Source organism: Grus americana, chromosome 3 (genome assembly GCF_028858705.1).
Source record: "Grus americana isolate bGruAme1 chromosome 3, bGruAme1.mat, whole genome shotgun sequence".
NCBI classification, from domain to species: domain Eukaryota; kingdom Metazoa; phylum Chordata; class Aves; order Gruiformes; family Gruidae; genus Grus; species Grus americana.
The window spans coordinates 50,889,373-50,908,521 of NC_072854.1; the positions used below are offsets into that span (position 1 = coordinate 50,889,373).

A 19,149-nucleotide genomic window follows, 5' to 3' on the forward strand; every position below is an offset into this window, starting at 1 on the left:
ACACCACCCCTTCCCCCAGATATATTCATCATACAAGCTCTCCAAAATCCCTCTCGGTAGGTTAAGTGTAAATCACATAAACAGTATTACTTACTTTCCATAACCAGCACAGTTTGATTAAGCAGGCTTTCTGGAGTTTGCTCAGCAATCTCTAAAACAACAACCTGAACTAGAGATGACTGCTTGATTTCTGACTCCACTGTTTGCCAGTCATGAATGAAAAGGTCAATCTTCCTATTAATTATTTCCATTTCTGGTATTTCTGGAAAATCATCCTCTGTAAACTCAGGTAGTATGATTTCTGAAAATCAAATAGTACATAGAAGGCAATGCTCCTCTAAAGTGTTTTGCATTTAAAAATTATCATTATGCTTTAGGATTATTTTCCTTAAATATTTTTTTAATGCTGCTTCCCCCCTCCAATTATAAATTATTATATTATTAGTTTACAAAGACACTTCGAAAATGCCAAATTCATTATGTTGATATAGTATATACTGATGTTTCTCCAGGCAAATAAACAAGATTCAATTATTTAACTAAATTTGCACATGGTTATTTAAATCAGCACATAAATAAATATAATGACTCTTTCTGCAAAGATGGATAATGTGGATGATGGTCCATTTACACCAGAGGTGTTGCCAGGATCAGAAAGGCCCACCCCCCGTATCACAACCACCTCCAGGAAGAAGAAAAGGCAGGTTATAGTTGTAGGTGACTCCCTTCTGAAAGGAACGGAGGGTCCGATATGCCCGACAGACCCTCCTTTTAGGGAAGTCTGCTGCCTTACTGGGGCCTGGGTTAAGGACATCCCTAGGAAACTTCCTAGCCTGGTATGGCTCTTCAACTATTACCCATTACTGCTTTTCCATGTGGGTGGCAAAGACGACACAATGCGTAGTCCAAGGGCAATCAGAAGAGACTTCAGGGCCTTGTGACAGTTGGTGAGGGAATCTGGCGCACAGGTTATTTTTTCCTCTCTCCTTCCAGTTGCGGGCAGTGATATTGGAAGAAACAGATGGACTCAGTCTATTAATACATGGCTCCATGGTTCCCAGTACAAGAAGGACATGGACCTGTTGGACCAAGTCCAGAGGAGGGCCATGAAGATGATCAGAGGGCTGGAGCACCTCTCCTATGAGGAAAGGCTGAGAGAGTTGGGGTTGTTCAGCGTGGAGGAAAGAAGGCTCCAAGGAGATATTATTGCGACCTTTCAATATGCAAAGGGAGCATGTAAGAAAGATGGGGACAAACTTTTTAGTAGGGCATGTAGTGATAGGACAAGGAGTAATGTTTTTAAACTAAAAGAGGGTAGATTTAGACTAGATATAAGGAAGAAATATTTTACAATGAGGATGGTGAGACACTGGATCAGGTGGTAGATGGCCCGTCCCTGGAAACATTCAAGGTCAGGTTGGACGGGGCTCTGAACAACCTGATCTAGTTGAAGATGTCCCTGATTACTGCAGGGGGGTTGGACTAGATGACCTTTAAAGGTCCCTTCCAACCCAAACTATTCTATGATTCTATATGTCAGGTACGCAGAGATTATGATCCACCTTTTAAAAGTGATCTGTAATGTGAATGTCTTTATTCCTGGATACCTAATATTTAATCTTTGCAGAGATACTGAACAAACTTTTCCCAGTTCTGTGAAACAGAAACTGTGGGTGTTAAACAGCTTGAAATTTAGATCTATTTGTTCAGAGAACTGGAATACTTCCATTTCACAACCAAGCCTGCCACAGAATTGAAAAAAGGAATTAATTTCTTCTGACTTTCAAGCCTTATTTCTGTGATTTAACCACTAAACCAGGCCTCTAAAGAGTTATGAATGCATCTTTCCAATTGTGCATTGTTATAAATGTACAGAAATTAATGAAGAGATTATCTGTTATGTATTCAGAGACAATTTGGTCATGCATGTGTAATGAAAAAGTAAAGTTTACAGCAGATAATGGCATAATTTATGCACTATGTATGCATTAAAAATATACTGAATATCATAAAAGAATTGGTGCCAATTTCAAAGAAAAATTCTTTTTCTCCTCATTGATAATAATTTTAAAAACTCCAAACAAAACAATACTTGAAACATCTATTTGTACTTCTTCAATCTTAAAAGTTGTTTTCAAATACTAAGAATTCCCATTTAGAATAAGTTATCTGTTGAGACATTTTGGCTCTTCCTAGTGAAATGGATCAGCATGCTAAAATTACTATGATAATGCATCGTCCTGGAAGAAATGGATATTGTCTCTATTTATCCTACTGAGTGTAGGGAGAAGATGCAGGTGTTGAAGGCTGAAGGTCCTCCTAAAAAATAGAGGAGTTGCATCATACTTGAAAGTCACTGTGTTATAGGATTCTCAGGAACAGCTTCTCTTACACTATTGGCAAAGCCCCTGCAAGTAGCAGCAGCCTAGGCTTACCATGTTCTTGGAGCATGACTTTGTGTGCTGTTCCCTCTGCACCTTCTCAGGTATACACTTATAGGGATCTTAAGAATAAGCTTAGTTTTGCAGACAAAGGAATGTTATACCTATGACCTACAGAACCCAAATTACCGGTGCTATGAAGCAATACAGTTGTATGTATTTGTGGAGTAATTCTAAGAAGTACCAACAATGAGATGCAAAAGTGTAACCCATTTTTCAGGAGGCTAGATAGTTATAAATGGATAAAGACTGTGGATGTAAATCCCATCTGCCAGTCAATACACTCCAGAACAAGGAGTATATAAATGATAATAATAATAGTAATGCAAATATGAATGAATAAACAAATGAAAATTAAAAAAACCCAATAATATCATGGCTTCCCTCTGTGGATACTTGAACTGAGAAACTCTCACAAAAAATTTTGGCTTTAATGAAGCCACATCTGCATACAATAACTTGTTTAATGAGTAAGGGAAAGAAAAGGCTTTAATCTCTTAAGGTACATTGTGCAGAAATTTATAGTGTCAATTGTTTGAGATCAGAGAAATCTAAGCCTGTTGCCTAACACTGTCTCATGAAAAGTAAACAAAAGTTAAGAGATTGAAAGAATGCATTCATATAAATAAGAAACTAACAGGTACTACTCATGGTAAACATGACAAAACCATACTAAATGTGTTGCCATACTTGGTGAGCAAAATAACAAAGGGATAGTTTCTTCTACTGCCATCCATTTTGCTGAAAAAGCCAGAGGGAATTAAAAACTTGATACAGACAGCAGATATTGAATTAAAAACGTGATATTGACACATTAACAGAAAAGGAGAAAGATACTCATTGGTTCCTAGGGCTGCAATTACTATCCATTTAGACATTGTTAGGCCCTGAAAGTCCTGAGACAAAGTTCTATCTCAACTAGAAGAAGATACAGAGGTGCCTAGATGACACTATCACTACCTTGTCCTTATTAAATCATGAACAGTCTCCAGCAGCAGCAATGTGGTGTTGTTGCTGCTCCTCCCGTTCCCTGCACTCATATAATTTTCAGCCCTGATTTTCTTCTTTATCTTATCATTTTTCCTTTGTGTACTGTTTAATAAGTCTGACATCAGTGCCTTCAGCTAACACAGAAAAGCAGTTGAGAGCAATGACTTAAATGGTCTGATATTACTATAAGTTTGCTGGGACTTACAGTGCATGCTGTGTTTGTCTCTTGCCAGAAATGAAGCTGCAAGAGAGAGCTTGAACAGCGGATGGAGTGATTTTCTACTTTGCTATCATTTTCCCCTCCTCTTTTTGTTTCTGTCTTGTTTTGAATTTGAAAGAGTAGGAACAGATTTTGACACAAGCAACAACAGGCTCAGCCTATTCCAATGAACTTTTACTGATTTTTTACAAAAAAGGACCATTACTACTATTTTTCCTTATGTAACTTCCTACACATCAAAAGGAGAGGTATTACTAAAAATTAAAGCCTTACTTAATGCCTTATATATTAAAAGTTTTGACCATTTTCTTAAAAATACAGAAACCAAAAACATTAAAAAACAGTGTTTTATGGTTACTTCCTGGCATTAAGCAGGCCAGTGCTCACTATGTGAAATTGCAGCACTGTAACCTTCATTTTGAGTTTGCCCTAACCTGAAAAATCCAAACAATTTTTCTGGCTCATGAAGAGTTATACTGCCGTGTTACAGTTTTCTTCTTTAAGAAAACTTGTATTTTCTCCCAGAAATGAATGTCTCTCAATCTTCTCTTGTGGATTGTTGAAGAAATCCACAAACACCACATTTAATTTTCCAAAATAGAGCCAGATCAAAAAATGCTATCACTAAGTACAATGTAGGTGGATTTCAGTGAATAGGTACCAGTAAGATTCAGCAGGAAACAGGACTAAACATAATAGTCAGAGTAGAGATGGGGCCTGACTTCTATCTAACATGCTACCAACTAAAGCGTTGCCTGGAAGTGTCAATAGCAGCTGGGATATGTGTGTGCCTGCAGGACAAGGAATACATCTGACAAATTTTTCTGACTTGGATGGCTAAGCTACCTATAAAGTTATTTTATCCAAGGTCAGTGCCACTACTGTCTTCTAGAAGAAAGCAAGCCAATGCCCTGCCTCCAGTGAGTTAATGGCCAAAGAGTCAGGGACTCCCGGCCAAATTTAAAAAAATGCAGGGTTTCAAATACATGCCTCCTTTTGACATTCCTTCATGGCTCACTAAGGTTGGTCCCTTCCTAGTTTGCTACTTGTTGTGCCTATTTCTACAACCCTTAATTCCATATAAAAAGCCAAGCACTTAAAAGTTAGTATGGCAGTTTTGGGCACTGTGATGTTTACATCTCCTTATGGGTCTCGGTCTTAATGTCTAGTCCTCTAGATATGTAGTAAATTTCTAGATATTTAGGTATTTTTAAGAATTTTGTTCTTCCACTTATGAGGCTGAAACTTTTATTTTATCGAGCGCGCCCTCAGCAAATTATTGAGTGCACGCTCAGCAAGTTTGCCGATGACACCAAGCTGTGTGGTGTGGTCGACATGCTGGAGGGAAGGGATGCCATCCAGAGGGACCTTGACAGGCTGGAGAGGTGGGCCCATGCAAAGTTCAACAAGGCCAAGTGCAAGGTCCTGCACATGGGTCAGGGCAATGCCAAGCACGACTATAGGCTGGGTGGAGAGTGGATTGAGAGCAGTGCTGAGGAGAACGTGTTGGGGGTGTTGGTGGACAAGAAGCTCAACATGAGCTGGCAATCTGTGCTTGCAGCCCAGAAAGCCAACTGTATCCTGGGCTGCATCAAAAGAATCACGGCCAGCAGGTCGAGGGAGGTGATTCTGCCCCTCTACTCTGCTCTTGTGAGTACTGCATCCAGCTCTGGGGTCATCAGTACAGGAAAGACATGGAGCTGTTGGAGTGAGTCCAGAGGAGGGCCACGAAGCTGACCAGAGGGCTGGAGCACCTCTCCTATGAGGACAGGCTGAGAGAGTTGGGGTTGTTCAGCCTGGAGAAGAGAAGGCTCCGGGGAGATCTAATTGCGGCCTTCCAGTACCTGAAGGGGCCTACAGGAAAGCTGGGGAGGGACTGTTTATCAGGGAGTGTAGTGACAGGACAAGGGGTAATGGCCTTAAGCTGAAGGAGGGTCGATTTAGATTAGATGTTAGAAAGAAATTCTTTACTGTGAGGGTGTTGAGGCACTGGCACAGGTTGCCCAGAGAAGTTGTGGATGCCCCCTCCCTGGAAGTGTTCAAGACCAGGTTGGATGGGGCTTTGGGCAACCTGGTGTAGTGGAGGGTGTCCCTGCCCATGGCAGGGGGGTTGGAACTAGATGATCTTTGAGGTCCCTTCCAACCCAAACCATTCTATGATTCTATGATTGTCTCAATTCCCCCCCATTTACCTCTACTATATATATGATAAACTAAGATTTGAAATACATCAGGCCCTCTATAGCAGTTCATAAGCTGGCTCAGGGACCTGAGGGCACCCCGGGCCTGGCTGTCCCTGCCCAGGCCTCCGGGGCTCCCCCCACCTGCCCAGGGCTCAGGACTCCAGGTCAACCCCCCGGGGCTGTCAGCCCCTGCCCCAGCAATGCCACAGCAGGGTTGGTCTCCAGCTCCCACCTGCCCTGCCCAGCCACGGGCTCTGCAGAGCTGGGCCCACCCACAGGCCGACATCCCAGCCTGGCCTCAGCTTGTCCCTGTCCCTAGGGAGGTGCCCAGTGCTCCTGGCTGGGGTGGTGGGACTGGCTCTGGCTGCTGGGGCCTGTCCGGACGGCCATGTCACCACGCTGTGCTGCCAGCTCCCTGCTTCTTTGGGAGCAGTTGGCCCTCACAGTGTCCTGACATGCTGTCCCCAAGATGAATTGCAAAACTTTATTTTAATTGCGACATTTTAAACCAATAGGTTAACAAATAACCATTTTGGCAAGTATTTTTGTGATCTTTTATAACAAAGAATACTTAATGCATTTCCCCTCTTTTTTTTTTTTTTTTAACAGCTTTGAACAGCACAACCATCACACTGACACCTCAGTGGCTAACCTTCTCTCTATTTGAATGATTATTAGTCTAAACATAAACCAAAAGTGCACAAGGGCATGTCATTAAGCAGTAACACTTTGCAGATTTCAAATAGTCTGATCTTCAATTAGAAATTAAATTTTTGTTGAAGATGTTTATAAACATTTGCATTTTACTAAACTACACATTCATTCTATATGTGTCATTACATTAGTTATCCCCTGCAATGACACTTCTGTCTCTTGCTGTGATTCTAAATAGGAACATGAAAATACTTTCTTTTTTATGTACATTAAAAGATGTTGTGTAAATGCTACAATTAATTATGTTGCATTCTGCAGTGATGTATTCCAAATGAGACAGAGATGTAGCCAGGTAAAAACTGCTTAAATTTGGGCAGCTCTAATGCATTATGTAATGATGATTCCATTAGGAACACATTTTAAGAAAATAAGCAAAGAGTACATCAATAACTAGGTTACGCTAACTGCTCTTTCCATGTGTTATCCCTGGCACATTCACACTGTAGAAATCACATGTGCTGCCTTGTGAACCACAGCCCTGTTCAAAGCAATAACGTATGGAAAATGGTAATGTGTGCTGTCTGGATCTAGCCTTCAATAGATCATCTTTTATAGTCCTGCCCTTTAAAAACCTCTCAGTCCCGAGTAGGTCATGAACCTTTGGAAATATACAAGCAGAATAATGGATTTAAATGAATATTTGACATCATCTGAGACAGAATATTGACCATGGTAACAACTCCACTCAATAGAGTGCTTCCCATATGAACCTTAATCTCAGGAACACTTACAATCCATGTTACACCTCTCCTGATAGGCCATATTTAGCAAATGATGGACCAGCATGTGTTCCAGCTTTGATTCTTTACTCTAGGCACATAATTCCATCAGATTACCTCTATCTGAGAGTTTTCTTGGTTGAGGAAACTTATCCAGCAGCAATTATTACATACTTACAGAGCTTTTAAATAGATTACACAGGCCTAAGTGGAGAAATTTTTCCCCTGGAAAGAGGGGAAAAGTAACAAAAACATTCCTAGGGAAAAGGGACAACCCAAAAATTGGGCAACCCAAACATTATTTGGTTTTGGTTCAGTTATTTGCTCTGTGTTTCTTTGCTTTTACTGAGCATAGTTACCATAGAGACAAACAATCCTCAAAGGCTTTCTGCCCCCATGTTCTCAAAGTAAGTTGCTGGGGAAGGAAAGGCTTTAATATCTTTTTTTTTCCAGTGTTCTGCTAGTATTAGATATGACTTGTTCTGCCCTCAGCCCATATTCAGCAACAAAAAAGATGAAAAAAAATTCCTTCTTTCCTTCCCTCTCAAACCCTGCCAAAGCTGAGACACAGACACCAGAAGCCAGCATGTCTTCGTCATTAGAATTCAACTATCAAAATAAACAGAAAGGCAAAATGTAGGGCTCAAACTGCGCTCCAAAACAAGACCTTGCAAAAGAGTGCACTTGGTGTTCTACAGAACAGCTCCTATTGGGCAGAAGTGCTTCTGACTTGAAGAAGAGTTTGTGCACCTGAAGGCTGGTGTAATTTTTCTGACTGTATCAGTTGGTCAATAAAGAATATTACTTTTTCCTACAAACCTTGTTTTGCTTATACCCTTAGGCAATTGTTAGAGTAATAAAACACCACTAGTAGATCTCAACATGTTATGATTACCCAAAACTCAAATCATATTAAACAAAAATGTATTTTAAAATCTGAAATGACAGCATTTGTTTTCATGTACATCTCTATTTTTGGCAAAGAAACCACAAACATCATGAAAACCAGGTTGAAAACATTGAAATTTTGATTTATGTAGAATCCGGAAGCTTTATCTTGGAAACAAGCATCTTCTTATATGGTTAGCAGATAAAAACCCACAACCTTTAGCATGTGTGAAATTGAGAAAATTCTTTAGTTATTCTAGTTCTTTATTTCCTTTTGATATATACAGGAATACAGTCAAGCAAAATGAGTTTTGATGGTCTGTAATAAAAAGTTCAGGAATCCATAATATACACAAAGAGGAAAATGACATGCAGAAAAATATGTGCAAAATGGAAGACACTTTGTTAAGGCTGTCAACATGCAAATTCTCACACACATATGTAATTTAATCACAGACAGTCCTAGAGACTTCAGTGTGAACAGCTGTGGTACAGAAGCATGTCTAAATTTTTACAGTGTGTCTAAACACTTAAGAGATTTAATTTACAAGACTGGTGCTGGATAGGGTCAAGGAAGACAGATGGACAGACATTAAACAAAGTAAATTAAGAAGATGTCCTTTATCATACAGATGTTCAGAAAGTGACAAGAACTTTCAGAGAGGCTGATAGCTCTAATCATAGGGTTTTGTTCTTTTTTTTTTCCCTGCAAAGGAATGCATAGCTGTACTAAACCAATATCCCTTAGCCTTTATTTCTCCGAATGAGAGACTAAAGGAATTTAAGAACCAAAGGTATTTGGGATCTAATTCAGTTGTTCATAACCTTTCTGTTTCAAATTTTGAAATTTCTCTGCCTAAAATGTTGTGACTACAGGAATTAGAATGTAATTATTGTATCTGGCTTATGAAGAAGGACAGAAAGTGGCTTTGAAGATCATGCAACTTTGCTCCAAGACTGAACAAACCGTGAAGTTAATATCACTACAGCTTGCTTTGAAGTTTGTGGTACAAGGAATTTGCTATCCCTTGTCTGCAGATTAATAAACTGTCCTTGTTCAAACTCTTTCACTGAAAAGCCTGCAGTTAGAGGTAGGAAAAAACCAAATCAGGATGCAAGCCAGCCAAGAAAAACTAAGGAAATCTATTCAGAGGCTGTAGGACTGAGCACACATCAACTGCCTGGTACATGTTATAATTACAATTGATTCCAAAAAGCATTTCTCTTCAAAGACTAAAGAGGAAATGTCCTAACATGTACAGGTTTAATTATTATTAGATTTATTTTTTGTTGTTGTTTAAAATATCTTACTGAATTTAACACAATGATAAAAATAAAAAAGCAAGAATATAAAATAAAAGCTAAAGAGATGGGTATTGATTTAACCCTCCACCATCTGTAATACAAGGTGTGTGGGGGGGTGGGATCAATGTTAAAGAGTTTATAACAAATATTGATATTAACAGCTGTGAAGGACAAGCACGGGAGGCAATGGCTGCAGCTACCAGCTCCGGCTACCCTTCTATTTCTCACAAGAGCTTCTGCCCGAATAGCAAGGGTAGCAGAAGAGACATCAGTGAAGATGGGGTTGTGCTAACACACCACCCTGAGCTAGGGTGACTGAGGCATAGGCATACATAGGCTCCAGTTGAGTTTGCTATAAAAAGGGGGTAATCTCTGGCAGAAAAGCAGAGCTGACAAACAAAGTACAGAAAATAAATTCTTAAACCATGACAACTGTTTGCTTCAGTGGATAAGATCAATTGTATGGGATATTTTATTGCTAAAATGTAGCAGGAAAGAAATATGCCAAATGAATGAACCCATGGATCTACCTGAAGCTGTATAACTCTTCTACAATGCCTGAAATATATTCTCATGAAGTTGTATAGCTGTCTCCTAGTATAAATAAAATGCATACTCATGCAAAAGCTGCTGCAAAAATGCTTAAATACAGTAAGAAATTCCTGAAAATAATTTAAGCTCAGAATAATTGTGTCAAGGGACATGAAAAAAGATGTGAGGCTATAATTTTCAGCTAGACACTACAAGCAAGAGTTACCACATAAATTGCTTTGTGTACCTTCGACAGACATTTTCAGCACTGAACTTAGCTTCCTAACTCACTTAAATACATTTGTTAAATTTACCCAAGTCTCCTTCTCCTTTTACTTTCACTCTCATTAAGACATATGTAAGTAGCCTGCTCATCACTGGAACCATTTTTTCCTTTTTAAATACAAATGATATTATAAATTTGAATATGTCCAGTCCTGAAGCACTCCCAGTTACTTCAATGTCACACTGAGGTTTCAAAATTGCAATTATTGAAATGCATGTTTATTTCTATAGACTAGACTAGACTAGACTATTTCAGTTGGAAGGGACCTGCAATGATCATCTAGTCCAACTGCCTGACCAATTCAGGGCTGACCAAAAGTTAAAGCATGTTATTAAGGTGATTGTCCAAATGCCTCTGAAACACTGACAGGCTTGGGGCATCGACCACCTCTCTAGGAAGCCTCTTCCAGTGTTTGACCACCCTCTCGGTAAAGAAATGCTTCCTAATGCCCAGTCTGAACCGCCCGGGGTGCAGCTTTGAACCATTCCCATGTATGATATAGGAGACATCAAAAGAGCATGAGTGGGGCTCTGGAGTATTATTCTGGGTTTTTGTTTTTATACCACGTCTGCTATATTAAAAACCCTAAACCTGTGAATATATCATTCATTTATATTTTTGTAAAGATGTCACATGGGAGAAAAGCTGCAGTCAATGTGCTGATGGCACTGCATGCGAAATAAAACAGATGTCAGGCTAAGAGCAGCATGACTGAAGTGTTTTGGTGAGTCAGTATTTGATTACTGAAATCAAATGTAGGCGTAGGAAAACATGATTTTCTCTGAACAAGGACATATCACGTGTTAAGAGCACAAGTGTGTATATGACATTACTTCTGTCATTAATAATTGTTGTTTTGATGTACTCAGATCAAAATTAGTAAGATATTCAAAACTAAGATGAACTTTGTTGTTTGAGACAGAGATAATAGAGTATCTGTGTAGAACCCTTTATATTTAATACTTTAGAACTCATTCACTCTGGAGAAGAGCTATGTGTTTTATTAGAAACTATAATATAAAAAGGTACAATGTAGAATTTTTTTTAAGATTATATGTAATTTAAAGAACCCTACAAAGCTAGAGTATTTTTTTTCAGAGAGTAGATGAAATGTTACCTAATTAAAAATTATAAGCATGTTATCATATTCAGTCTGTCTTGTACTACCTTTATGACCTAGGCTTGTTATATATGGTAAAATAACAAAAGAAAGTGTATGTGAGATATATTGACAATGAACTTAAGCTTGGTGATAATATTTTTCTACAGAGACCAGTATGTTATGTTTCAAAGGAAGACAATAATAGCAGTCTAGGCCCCCAATGCTGAGAAAAAAAAAAAAAAGGTGGGAATTAATGTACTTCAATTTTTTTATTTCAGCTTCTACCCTTAGGTGTTAATTTAGGCTATGATGGAGAAACCTTAAGATCCCATAGCAGAGAAAGAAAATACTCTGAAGTCCCCAACCTAGTTCTTAATGTAGAGACAGATACTCATGCATGGTACTTCATCTTGACAGCAGATCCAAATCAGAGAGCAACATTCTTCTAAGAAAGTAGGCAGCGATTAAAGAAGACAAAAAGGAAAGTACAACCCTGCAACTCTTCTGACTGTTGAGGTTCTAAAACGTTGAAACTAACTGGAATTAATTCTAAACCTCGACTCAAGTGACAGAATTGTCTGAGGTGCAAAAATCCAGCCTATTTATGACAGTGGGCCTGCCCCCAAAATCTCACTCCTCACAGATTATTCACTCTTGCCCAGGGCAATTATATTTTCATTGCTGGAAACAAAGTATAGCACAATTCTGATATAAAAGTAGGATCTTTACAGGAAATAAAAAGTGGCTAAACAAAAATAATATATGGTTCTGTCAATACAGAAAGAAGCAAAATAAGAAAGTCTTTACCCAAAATGTTTTATTAATATTGTTATTAGAGGGGAAACCTCATGTAATACACATAATTCTGTTATTTTTTACATTGTTAGAGGAACAATGACAGGTGGGGGAACCCCAGTAACCTAACCAGAACAAACATAACCTTGACTTGGCTCCCCTCAGGGTCACTATAAGAGGATGACTGGTTGTGAGATCTATTGAGAAGAGTCAACCAGAGAGGCTTTCCCTGGCTGAGGGGGATTACTGCCTACAGGCTATGAGATTCATTAGGGGATGCCAGGAAAAGCAGTTAGGGATTGTGAGAGACTTAAAATATTATGAGGCATTTCTGAGAAGGACCAAAGGCAAGGAGAAGGAGGGATCGAAGTGGATTGGGGAAGAACAAGCATAGGTAATAGAGTAAGAAGAGGATGAAAGGGGAAATGGGAATACATGCTCAGACGCGTTACTGCATGGTCCTGGGGACATGGAGCTGCAGTAGCCTCGCCTCTGCTGGGCCACTGGATTCAGCAATTCATAAGTATGTTGCTAGCAGATTCAGCAATTCTTCATGCATGTTAAGAGACCCACTCCTGAAATAATTTCCATTCCCCTTTAATTGCTTCTGACTGAGCTTCTTGGAGGAAGAAAAGAAAATCAGACAGTTCTGCAATTTTCTTATTAGCTGTTGGCTAAGTTCTAACAATGTTTTCTAACCTGTGAGGGGATACAGATTTTTTGATGGGTAAGAAGTTTCAAGACAGTTAATAAGCCACTTACTTAGAAAAATTACTAGAGGAGATAAGAGAGTCCTGTCCTTCAGATTTATTGAAAACCATAACTGTGCTGGCTGATTTAATACATGTCTCTATTCTGTAATATCCATTAAGAATGACATATAGAAATGAGTGCCTGCATCAGTGAAGGAAGCAAAGATAGTAATAGTCATTTTTCTAGATGCTGAATGTTAAAAGGAAATCAAAACTGTAAAATCTGCATAAAAACCAAATTGCTAAATGATTTGAAACACATAATTAGATAAAATAGAAGTGAAATGGTACATACTTTCACCTTTCTCCTCAGCGGCCTCTAGAGACTGACCTTCCTCTGATGTCAGTATTTCTTGCATTTCTCTTCTGTAAGTAAAAGATTATTCATCTTAAGTTATTGTCTCCTTGCATTAAAAGGCTGGACTAATGAAAGGCTAATGAAAATGCATCCAGGAAGGGAATCTCCTACCACTATATTTACTGATCTAAATGAGATATTCCTCAAAGTTAACACATTTTGGATTATTTCCTATACATCACAACTAGTCTTAGTGTGCTAGTTTAGTACATTTGTGTTGATAAATGCACTGATACCTTTAACACAAAGTAAGGCTAGAATTTTCTTGTGCTCATTTTATACATTCAGATATTTGGAATATTTTACCTTACTTCTTCTTCTTTCTTTTCTAATGCTTCATCTGTTAGTCTTTTCAAAATCTTAGAATTAATTTCATCCTTATTTGCTAAGTATGCTCTGCTCAGTATACAGACTCCTGCAGTACAATTACACAACAGTAATGAGTTTTATGCATCTGTATAAAATGAAAGTTATTTGAGTTAGGAAAACTATTTAATGCATGATAGACAACTTTCCTACTTTTTAAAGCCAAGAAAAAGCATATATACCACTGAAATGTTATTATACTGTTGCTTTCTAAGATTTTAGAGCTTTGTTTTCAATTTCAAGCACCTAATAAACTGAGTCTGGGATATGGGAAGGTTGTGATGAAGGCTATAAGGGGAGACAGGGAGACAGCACTGGAAGAATTTATCTTATATTTGTGTATATCGTGCATTATTCTGGCACTACTTTTGTTTGTATGTGTATGAAGAAAACTATGAAGAAACAAATGAAAAACATTCAAGTAAAAATATCAAGAATGTAAATACCTATACTACTACAGCTGGTTGACAGAAATGAAGGAAATGCTGTTCCTACTAGGAACTCTACTGACTTATTTACTTTGGCAAACATATTTATGATATATGGCTGTATGGCTGAAACCCACTTCTGTCAGTGGAGTTATGCGAGTTTAGACTAGTTCAGGGAATAGCTTACAAAGTACTGACTCAAAATGCTGTGAAAATGTAAACTCCACAACTACATTATTATTTAAGCAACAGAAATTAGTGGGAATCAAATAAAAAGTTAACACAGCTGCCCAAATGGGGGGAAAAAAAAGGAACAAAATGAAACAAAATAGCTAAATTCAAGAAAACATATCCATAAGCAAAAAGCTACACTTTTAGCCAAACCATATAGCAGACATTGTGATCTTGTCTCTTTCACCTCACTTTACTCATACTTGTTCCTCCCATATCTCACGTGATCACTATCATCATCTAATGCAAAATGTATTTTTATTTAAATTTTGACTGTGGGAAACATGTTACTTAACTGTTAGGAACATCGGCGTTGATTTGAAGCAGATGATAATTTTGTGTAAACGGTTTATATTTTAAACCAATACTTTCAATTAAATGTATTTTTGAAAAAGGGATGGTGAGTGAAGGGAATTTTTTAAAAATATAGTTTGTAAACTCGTCTTTAGATAACTCTGTTTTGGTATTCTTCTGCAAAAAAGTTGTGAGAGTTTTCAGTGGCATTGCCTGGTGGCCCAGGCATGCACTTTCTCATCTTTGTGTTTCCTCACAGTATTATGAAAAGCAGCAATGCCAAAAAGCATTGATTTACTTCATTATTCAGAGTCCGAATGACATTGAACTGAAGTGAAGCAGCTTTAATTACAGAATTATCATACACAGAATATCCAGAAGAATCACAATTACTATACTATTAACTAACCATTCTTTCTTCCTTGGGTACCAGCATACGTGTTTCTTACTCAAAAGATTCAATATTTCATTTGATGAAGGAGTTCAGTATTACTTGATCAAATTGAGCAAGTGACCTATAAGCCTTTAGAATAATGGATAATAAATTAGCAAAGTCCTAAGTGACTGACCTGAGAATATCTGCTACTGGTATTAACCAGAAATAAGCTAGCTTGCTAATGGAGCAGGTTTGTAGGTAGCTCAGCTGATTCTGGTTGAAAGAACAATGTTCATGCAATGTGCTGTTTTAATGCACCTTGAAGACTGTTAAGAAAGTCTCTATGCCAGTATTATATCTCACTTTGATTTGTTATGATAGGCTACAAATAGTACGATTTGTACTTAATTTGTGCATGACTTGTTTCAAGCCGAGACCGTAAAAATATATGCTTTATTATTTAAAGTATGTGAATTCTATTATTTAAAGTATGTGAATTCATTTCTTCCCACCAGTGAATGAAACTTTGAAGAAAAAGAAGTTGATATTGATTCATTTGAAAGCCTGATACAGCACCAGGGATAAAATTCAGGTATAGACTCATTACCATCTGAAATACACTAAAAATGGGAATGGTGGATTTCCTTCCAAGCCTGAAATCTACTTATACATATGGCCAAATGGGTTGTAATTAAGATAGCACTTTTTTGCTATGTGATATAAAGACTATAACAGTGTTAGTTCAAACAGAGGTACCATCAGGGTTGTGAGCACAAAATTTAAGTTTCATGAAGCACCTCTCTTCTTCTAGGAAAGGCTTACATTTATGCTTTAAAGAGTCTGCCATCTATCAGACTAGAGAAACAGAAGGTGATTGTGTGGAAGAGATGGCTACCAAGCATATAAAAGATTGTTCAGATTAGAACAAGTAATTGGGAGCTACATTTTGAGAACTAGTGTGAATGGCAGAAAGGTGTACGTTGCAGGAAGGAAGCACATAATCTGAAAGCCCTAGAGAGGTCTTCATTTGAAAACCTCTGCTATGGACTTCCAAGTTCTTCCTTTCCCAAAAGAAAAAAATAGGGCAGTTACTGTTGACCAGCTTTCAACGTGGTTCCCATGAAACTTTATTCCAAAAGTGTCTGATCTAGAATAAAGCCTTTCAGGGATGATGAGACGACTTTTTTTTTTTTTTTTAAAATCCAGTTAATTCACTAATTTGTTAAATTCTGAGAAGTGAAGAGAAGGTTAACATAATTCCGAATGCATCTCTCCCACCTCAGTCCTGTCCCTGTAGAAAAGGCTAGAGCTTGACTCCTGCTGTTTGTTATTTAGTACACTGTATTAACATTACATTACCACATGACAACTACATGAATAAGGTGCTTTTTGTGGTTGTAAGAAAGGACAATGCACTGTGTCCCAGAAACTAGGTTCACAAACATTTCAATGTGTTTGAAATGTCTGGGAAGAAAAGATGAGGCATGGAAATGCAATTTGTCCTTAAGTTCTTTCTGGAAGTAGCTGAGATGAGGTCTCTTGAATGATAGGACTAGCAAATACGACTTTCTGACAAACAGTGGATCTAGAATTTTCTCATAGAAATGTTCAGGTTGTATTTAGTCTGTATACAAGCTCCAGCCATACTGGAAGATTTTAGTTAAGAAGTTTAAGGTGTTACAAAATTTCACAAAGCTATGTTACTCAGTAGTGTAGGTAGTGTAGCTGAGTTGTGAGGATGATTAGCTGATCAGATGACATGCTTTTGTTTTTTTGTTTTTTTTTTTCCTAATAAGAAACCTGTTCTGAGTAAACTGTGAAACCTTGATTTACTCAGGTTGATTTTTATATTCAGGGACAAGGGTTTGAAAAGCTCTCTGGACTTTCTAATATCAGGCAGTTACTGAGCTTTCTCGAGCTAAGTATGAATAGACCTATCATTCCTTTCTTGAAGGGAAGTTTCTACTACTGAAAGACCTTTTGATAATGGACTGGGTTGAACAGGTAATGATCAAACATTGCCACAGGGCAATGAAACTTGTAGTATGTTATGAATCAAGCAGACATAATCCATTAAGACATGATTTGGCAGGCAAAACTTTTTCCATGCCTGGTACCAACCTTCCTTCCTGCTTGAAACAACGAAGTAAAAATCCCTTCCTCTGAATTCATGGGCACTAAGCTATTCTATCAATCTGGATAAGAAGTTGCTCAACTTCTTTTGATCCCAGGATGGGGAACAGGATACACCTGCGTACAGGTATTTCTCCCCAGCTTTTCTCTCAAGCAGAGGAAGTTCTTATCTATAACCTGATTTTGCAAGTGGGGAAACTGATGCGAGGTGAGGAAATTTGACTAAGAGCCGCATCGCAAGCGGGTGGCCAGCCAGACACAGAATACAAAAGTCCGCAAGTGCAAGAGTCCAGTGTTACTTACTGCTGATCGTAAATAGGAAGAAATTGTAAATAGGAATTTTCTTCTTATAAATGTGCTTTATATATAGCTATCAACACAGAAAAAAAGAAAAGAGTAAGTTTCATTAGTGTGCATTTACTAACCATCTTTTTCTGTATCCTTCAGACAGACAACGGTGTCAGGTAAAAGTCCTTTTTCTGATAAAGCTGACCAGTGATCTACTGACAGAGGGTAGTTATCCACTACCCATCCTCCTTTTTCTGGAGCACCAGGAAACCTGTCTTTGTTCTTCTTCACAAGCTGTTATAAAATGTCAGATTCAGTAATATAAAAAGACTAAGAGAGACTGTGAGCTGTTCAAAAAGACTGCACAACACAAAATGATTTTCTAAACGTTACGATTTTTCCCTATTGTCATTTCAGGTCAATGAAGAGTAAGACATTTATAATGTTATATGTCTGAATGAAATAAAAACATTTTAATGTGATTTTTTAAGGTTGCCTATAAAGAATTTAGATTCCAATTTCAGTAGTTAGAAATCAGTGAAAAAATTTAAAACAATTCAAGATTCTTGGATAACCCTTCATATACAATTCCTTTCAAACACTTGTATCTGGTGTTGAGCTCTTTAATAGTGACTAGGAGTATAAGAATAGGGCAAGCATACAGCTATACTTCCCTCAGATAATTCTCACAGCCTTTAACAATTTGTAGCCCAGGTATTTTGCAAGACAGAAGTAATTTGTGTATATATATAGTAGTCCAAATAGATTTGTCTTTCATGATCTTGCTGAGTCTCTCCTCAATCCTAGGTAAGCTTTCAGACTATGTGATATAAACTAAACTGATCTTTCAAATGGAAAAATTAGGAACATATATCGATAATGTATGAACTGTAACAGGTTGCTCTTAGAAAAAAAGTGCTTTGCTATATAGTACTTGTAGTTTTACCTCTGCAATAGCTCTCTCCAGTACTTCAGCATATATTTCAGGTGACAGTGTAACTTCGGAGACTGATGCACTTTTTATGGCTTCTTCTACCATCGCTTGAACTTCTGGGTGGTCAGCAGTTATCTCTGACATTCCTAACAATATAGATCTTTTAAAACGCTTCACAAAATTCTGAAATACTCATTTCCTCTGGTCAGGAATAACTGCTAGGCAATTAAATCCAGCTGCATCCTAATTACAGTGCAGCAGTCATTTTAAGCTGCATTTTAATTACACAGTCATACTGAGAAAGACTCAGATAACAGTTCTTCTGAAGGCACTTCTAAAGGGTATTTCATAAAGATAAGTTTTAAGATCTTGGTTTGCTCTCTCATTACAAAAAACCCCAACTTTTTAACCGCACAGTATTTTCTACCACTAAGTGAAATTTTGTTTCAATATGAATGGAATGACATTTGTGTACTAGAACAATCAGGCACCTGCAGCACCTGAGAATTTCCTTTGATTTGATTCCTCTTTGATTACTAAATCAAAAGGTTGACCCAGATTAATTTAAAAATCAATACAAATCACAGATCATGACAGTATATTGTCAACAGTCAAGAAGCCTGCATTCCCTAAGATGCACAAAACGTTCATATTGGATCTATAATTTGTTATTAATTGCTGACACAACAGACTATAATTATTTAAAATTTTTTTAAGGAACACTCATAGTTAGTTCACAGTTTGCATACTAATTTGATAAAATTTGGTGAAGAACTGTTATAAGCAACTGCAACATCTACTATGTGAAGAGTATA

At 37.7% G+C, this 19,149-nt stretch overlaps 1 protein-coding gene across 4 annotated transcripts in view; it reads right to left on the bottom strand.

Moving 5' to 3' along the window:
* Positions 1-19,149, bottom strand: part of AK9 (adenylate kinase 9) — a 76,826-nt gene that overhangs the window by 28,436 nt on the left and 29,241 nt on the right. Inside the window, exons 15-19 of one of the 4 annotated variants that reach the window (XM_054820540.1) lie at positions 18,347-18,480; positions 17,538-17,694; positions 13,591-13,699; positions 13,222-13,292; positions 95-301 (exon numbers count right to left, since the gene is read on the bottom strand). In XM_054820540.1, coding sequence (XP_054676515.1) covers positions 95-301; positions 13,222-13,292; positions 13,591-13,699; positions 17,538-17,694; positions 18,347-18,480 — 678 coding nt within the window. Of the gene's footprint in view, positions 1-94; positions 302-8,316; positions 9,235-13,221; positions 13,293-13,590; positions 13,700-17,537; positions 17,695-18,346; positions 18,481-19,149 lie in introns of those variants that run through there. The other 3 variants (XM_054820541.1, XM_054820542.1, XR_008576401.1) reach the window with 3 other exon arrangements.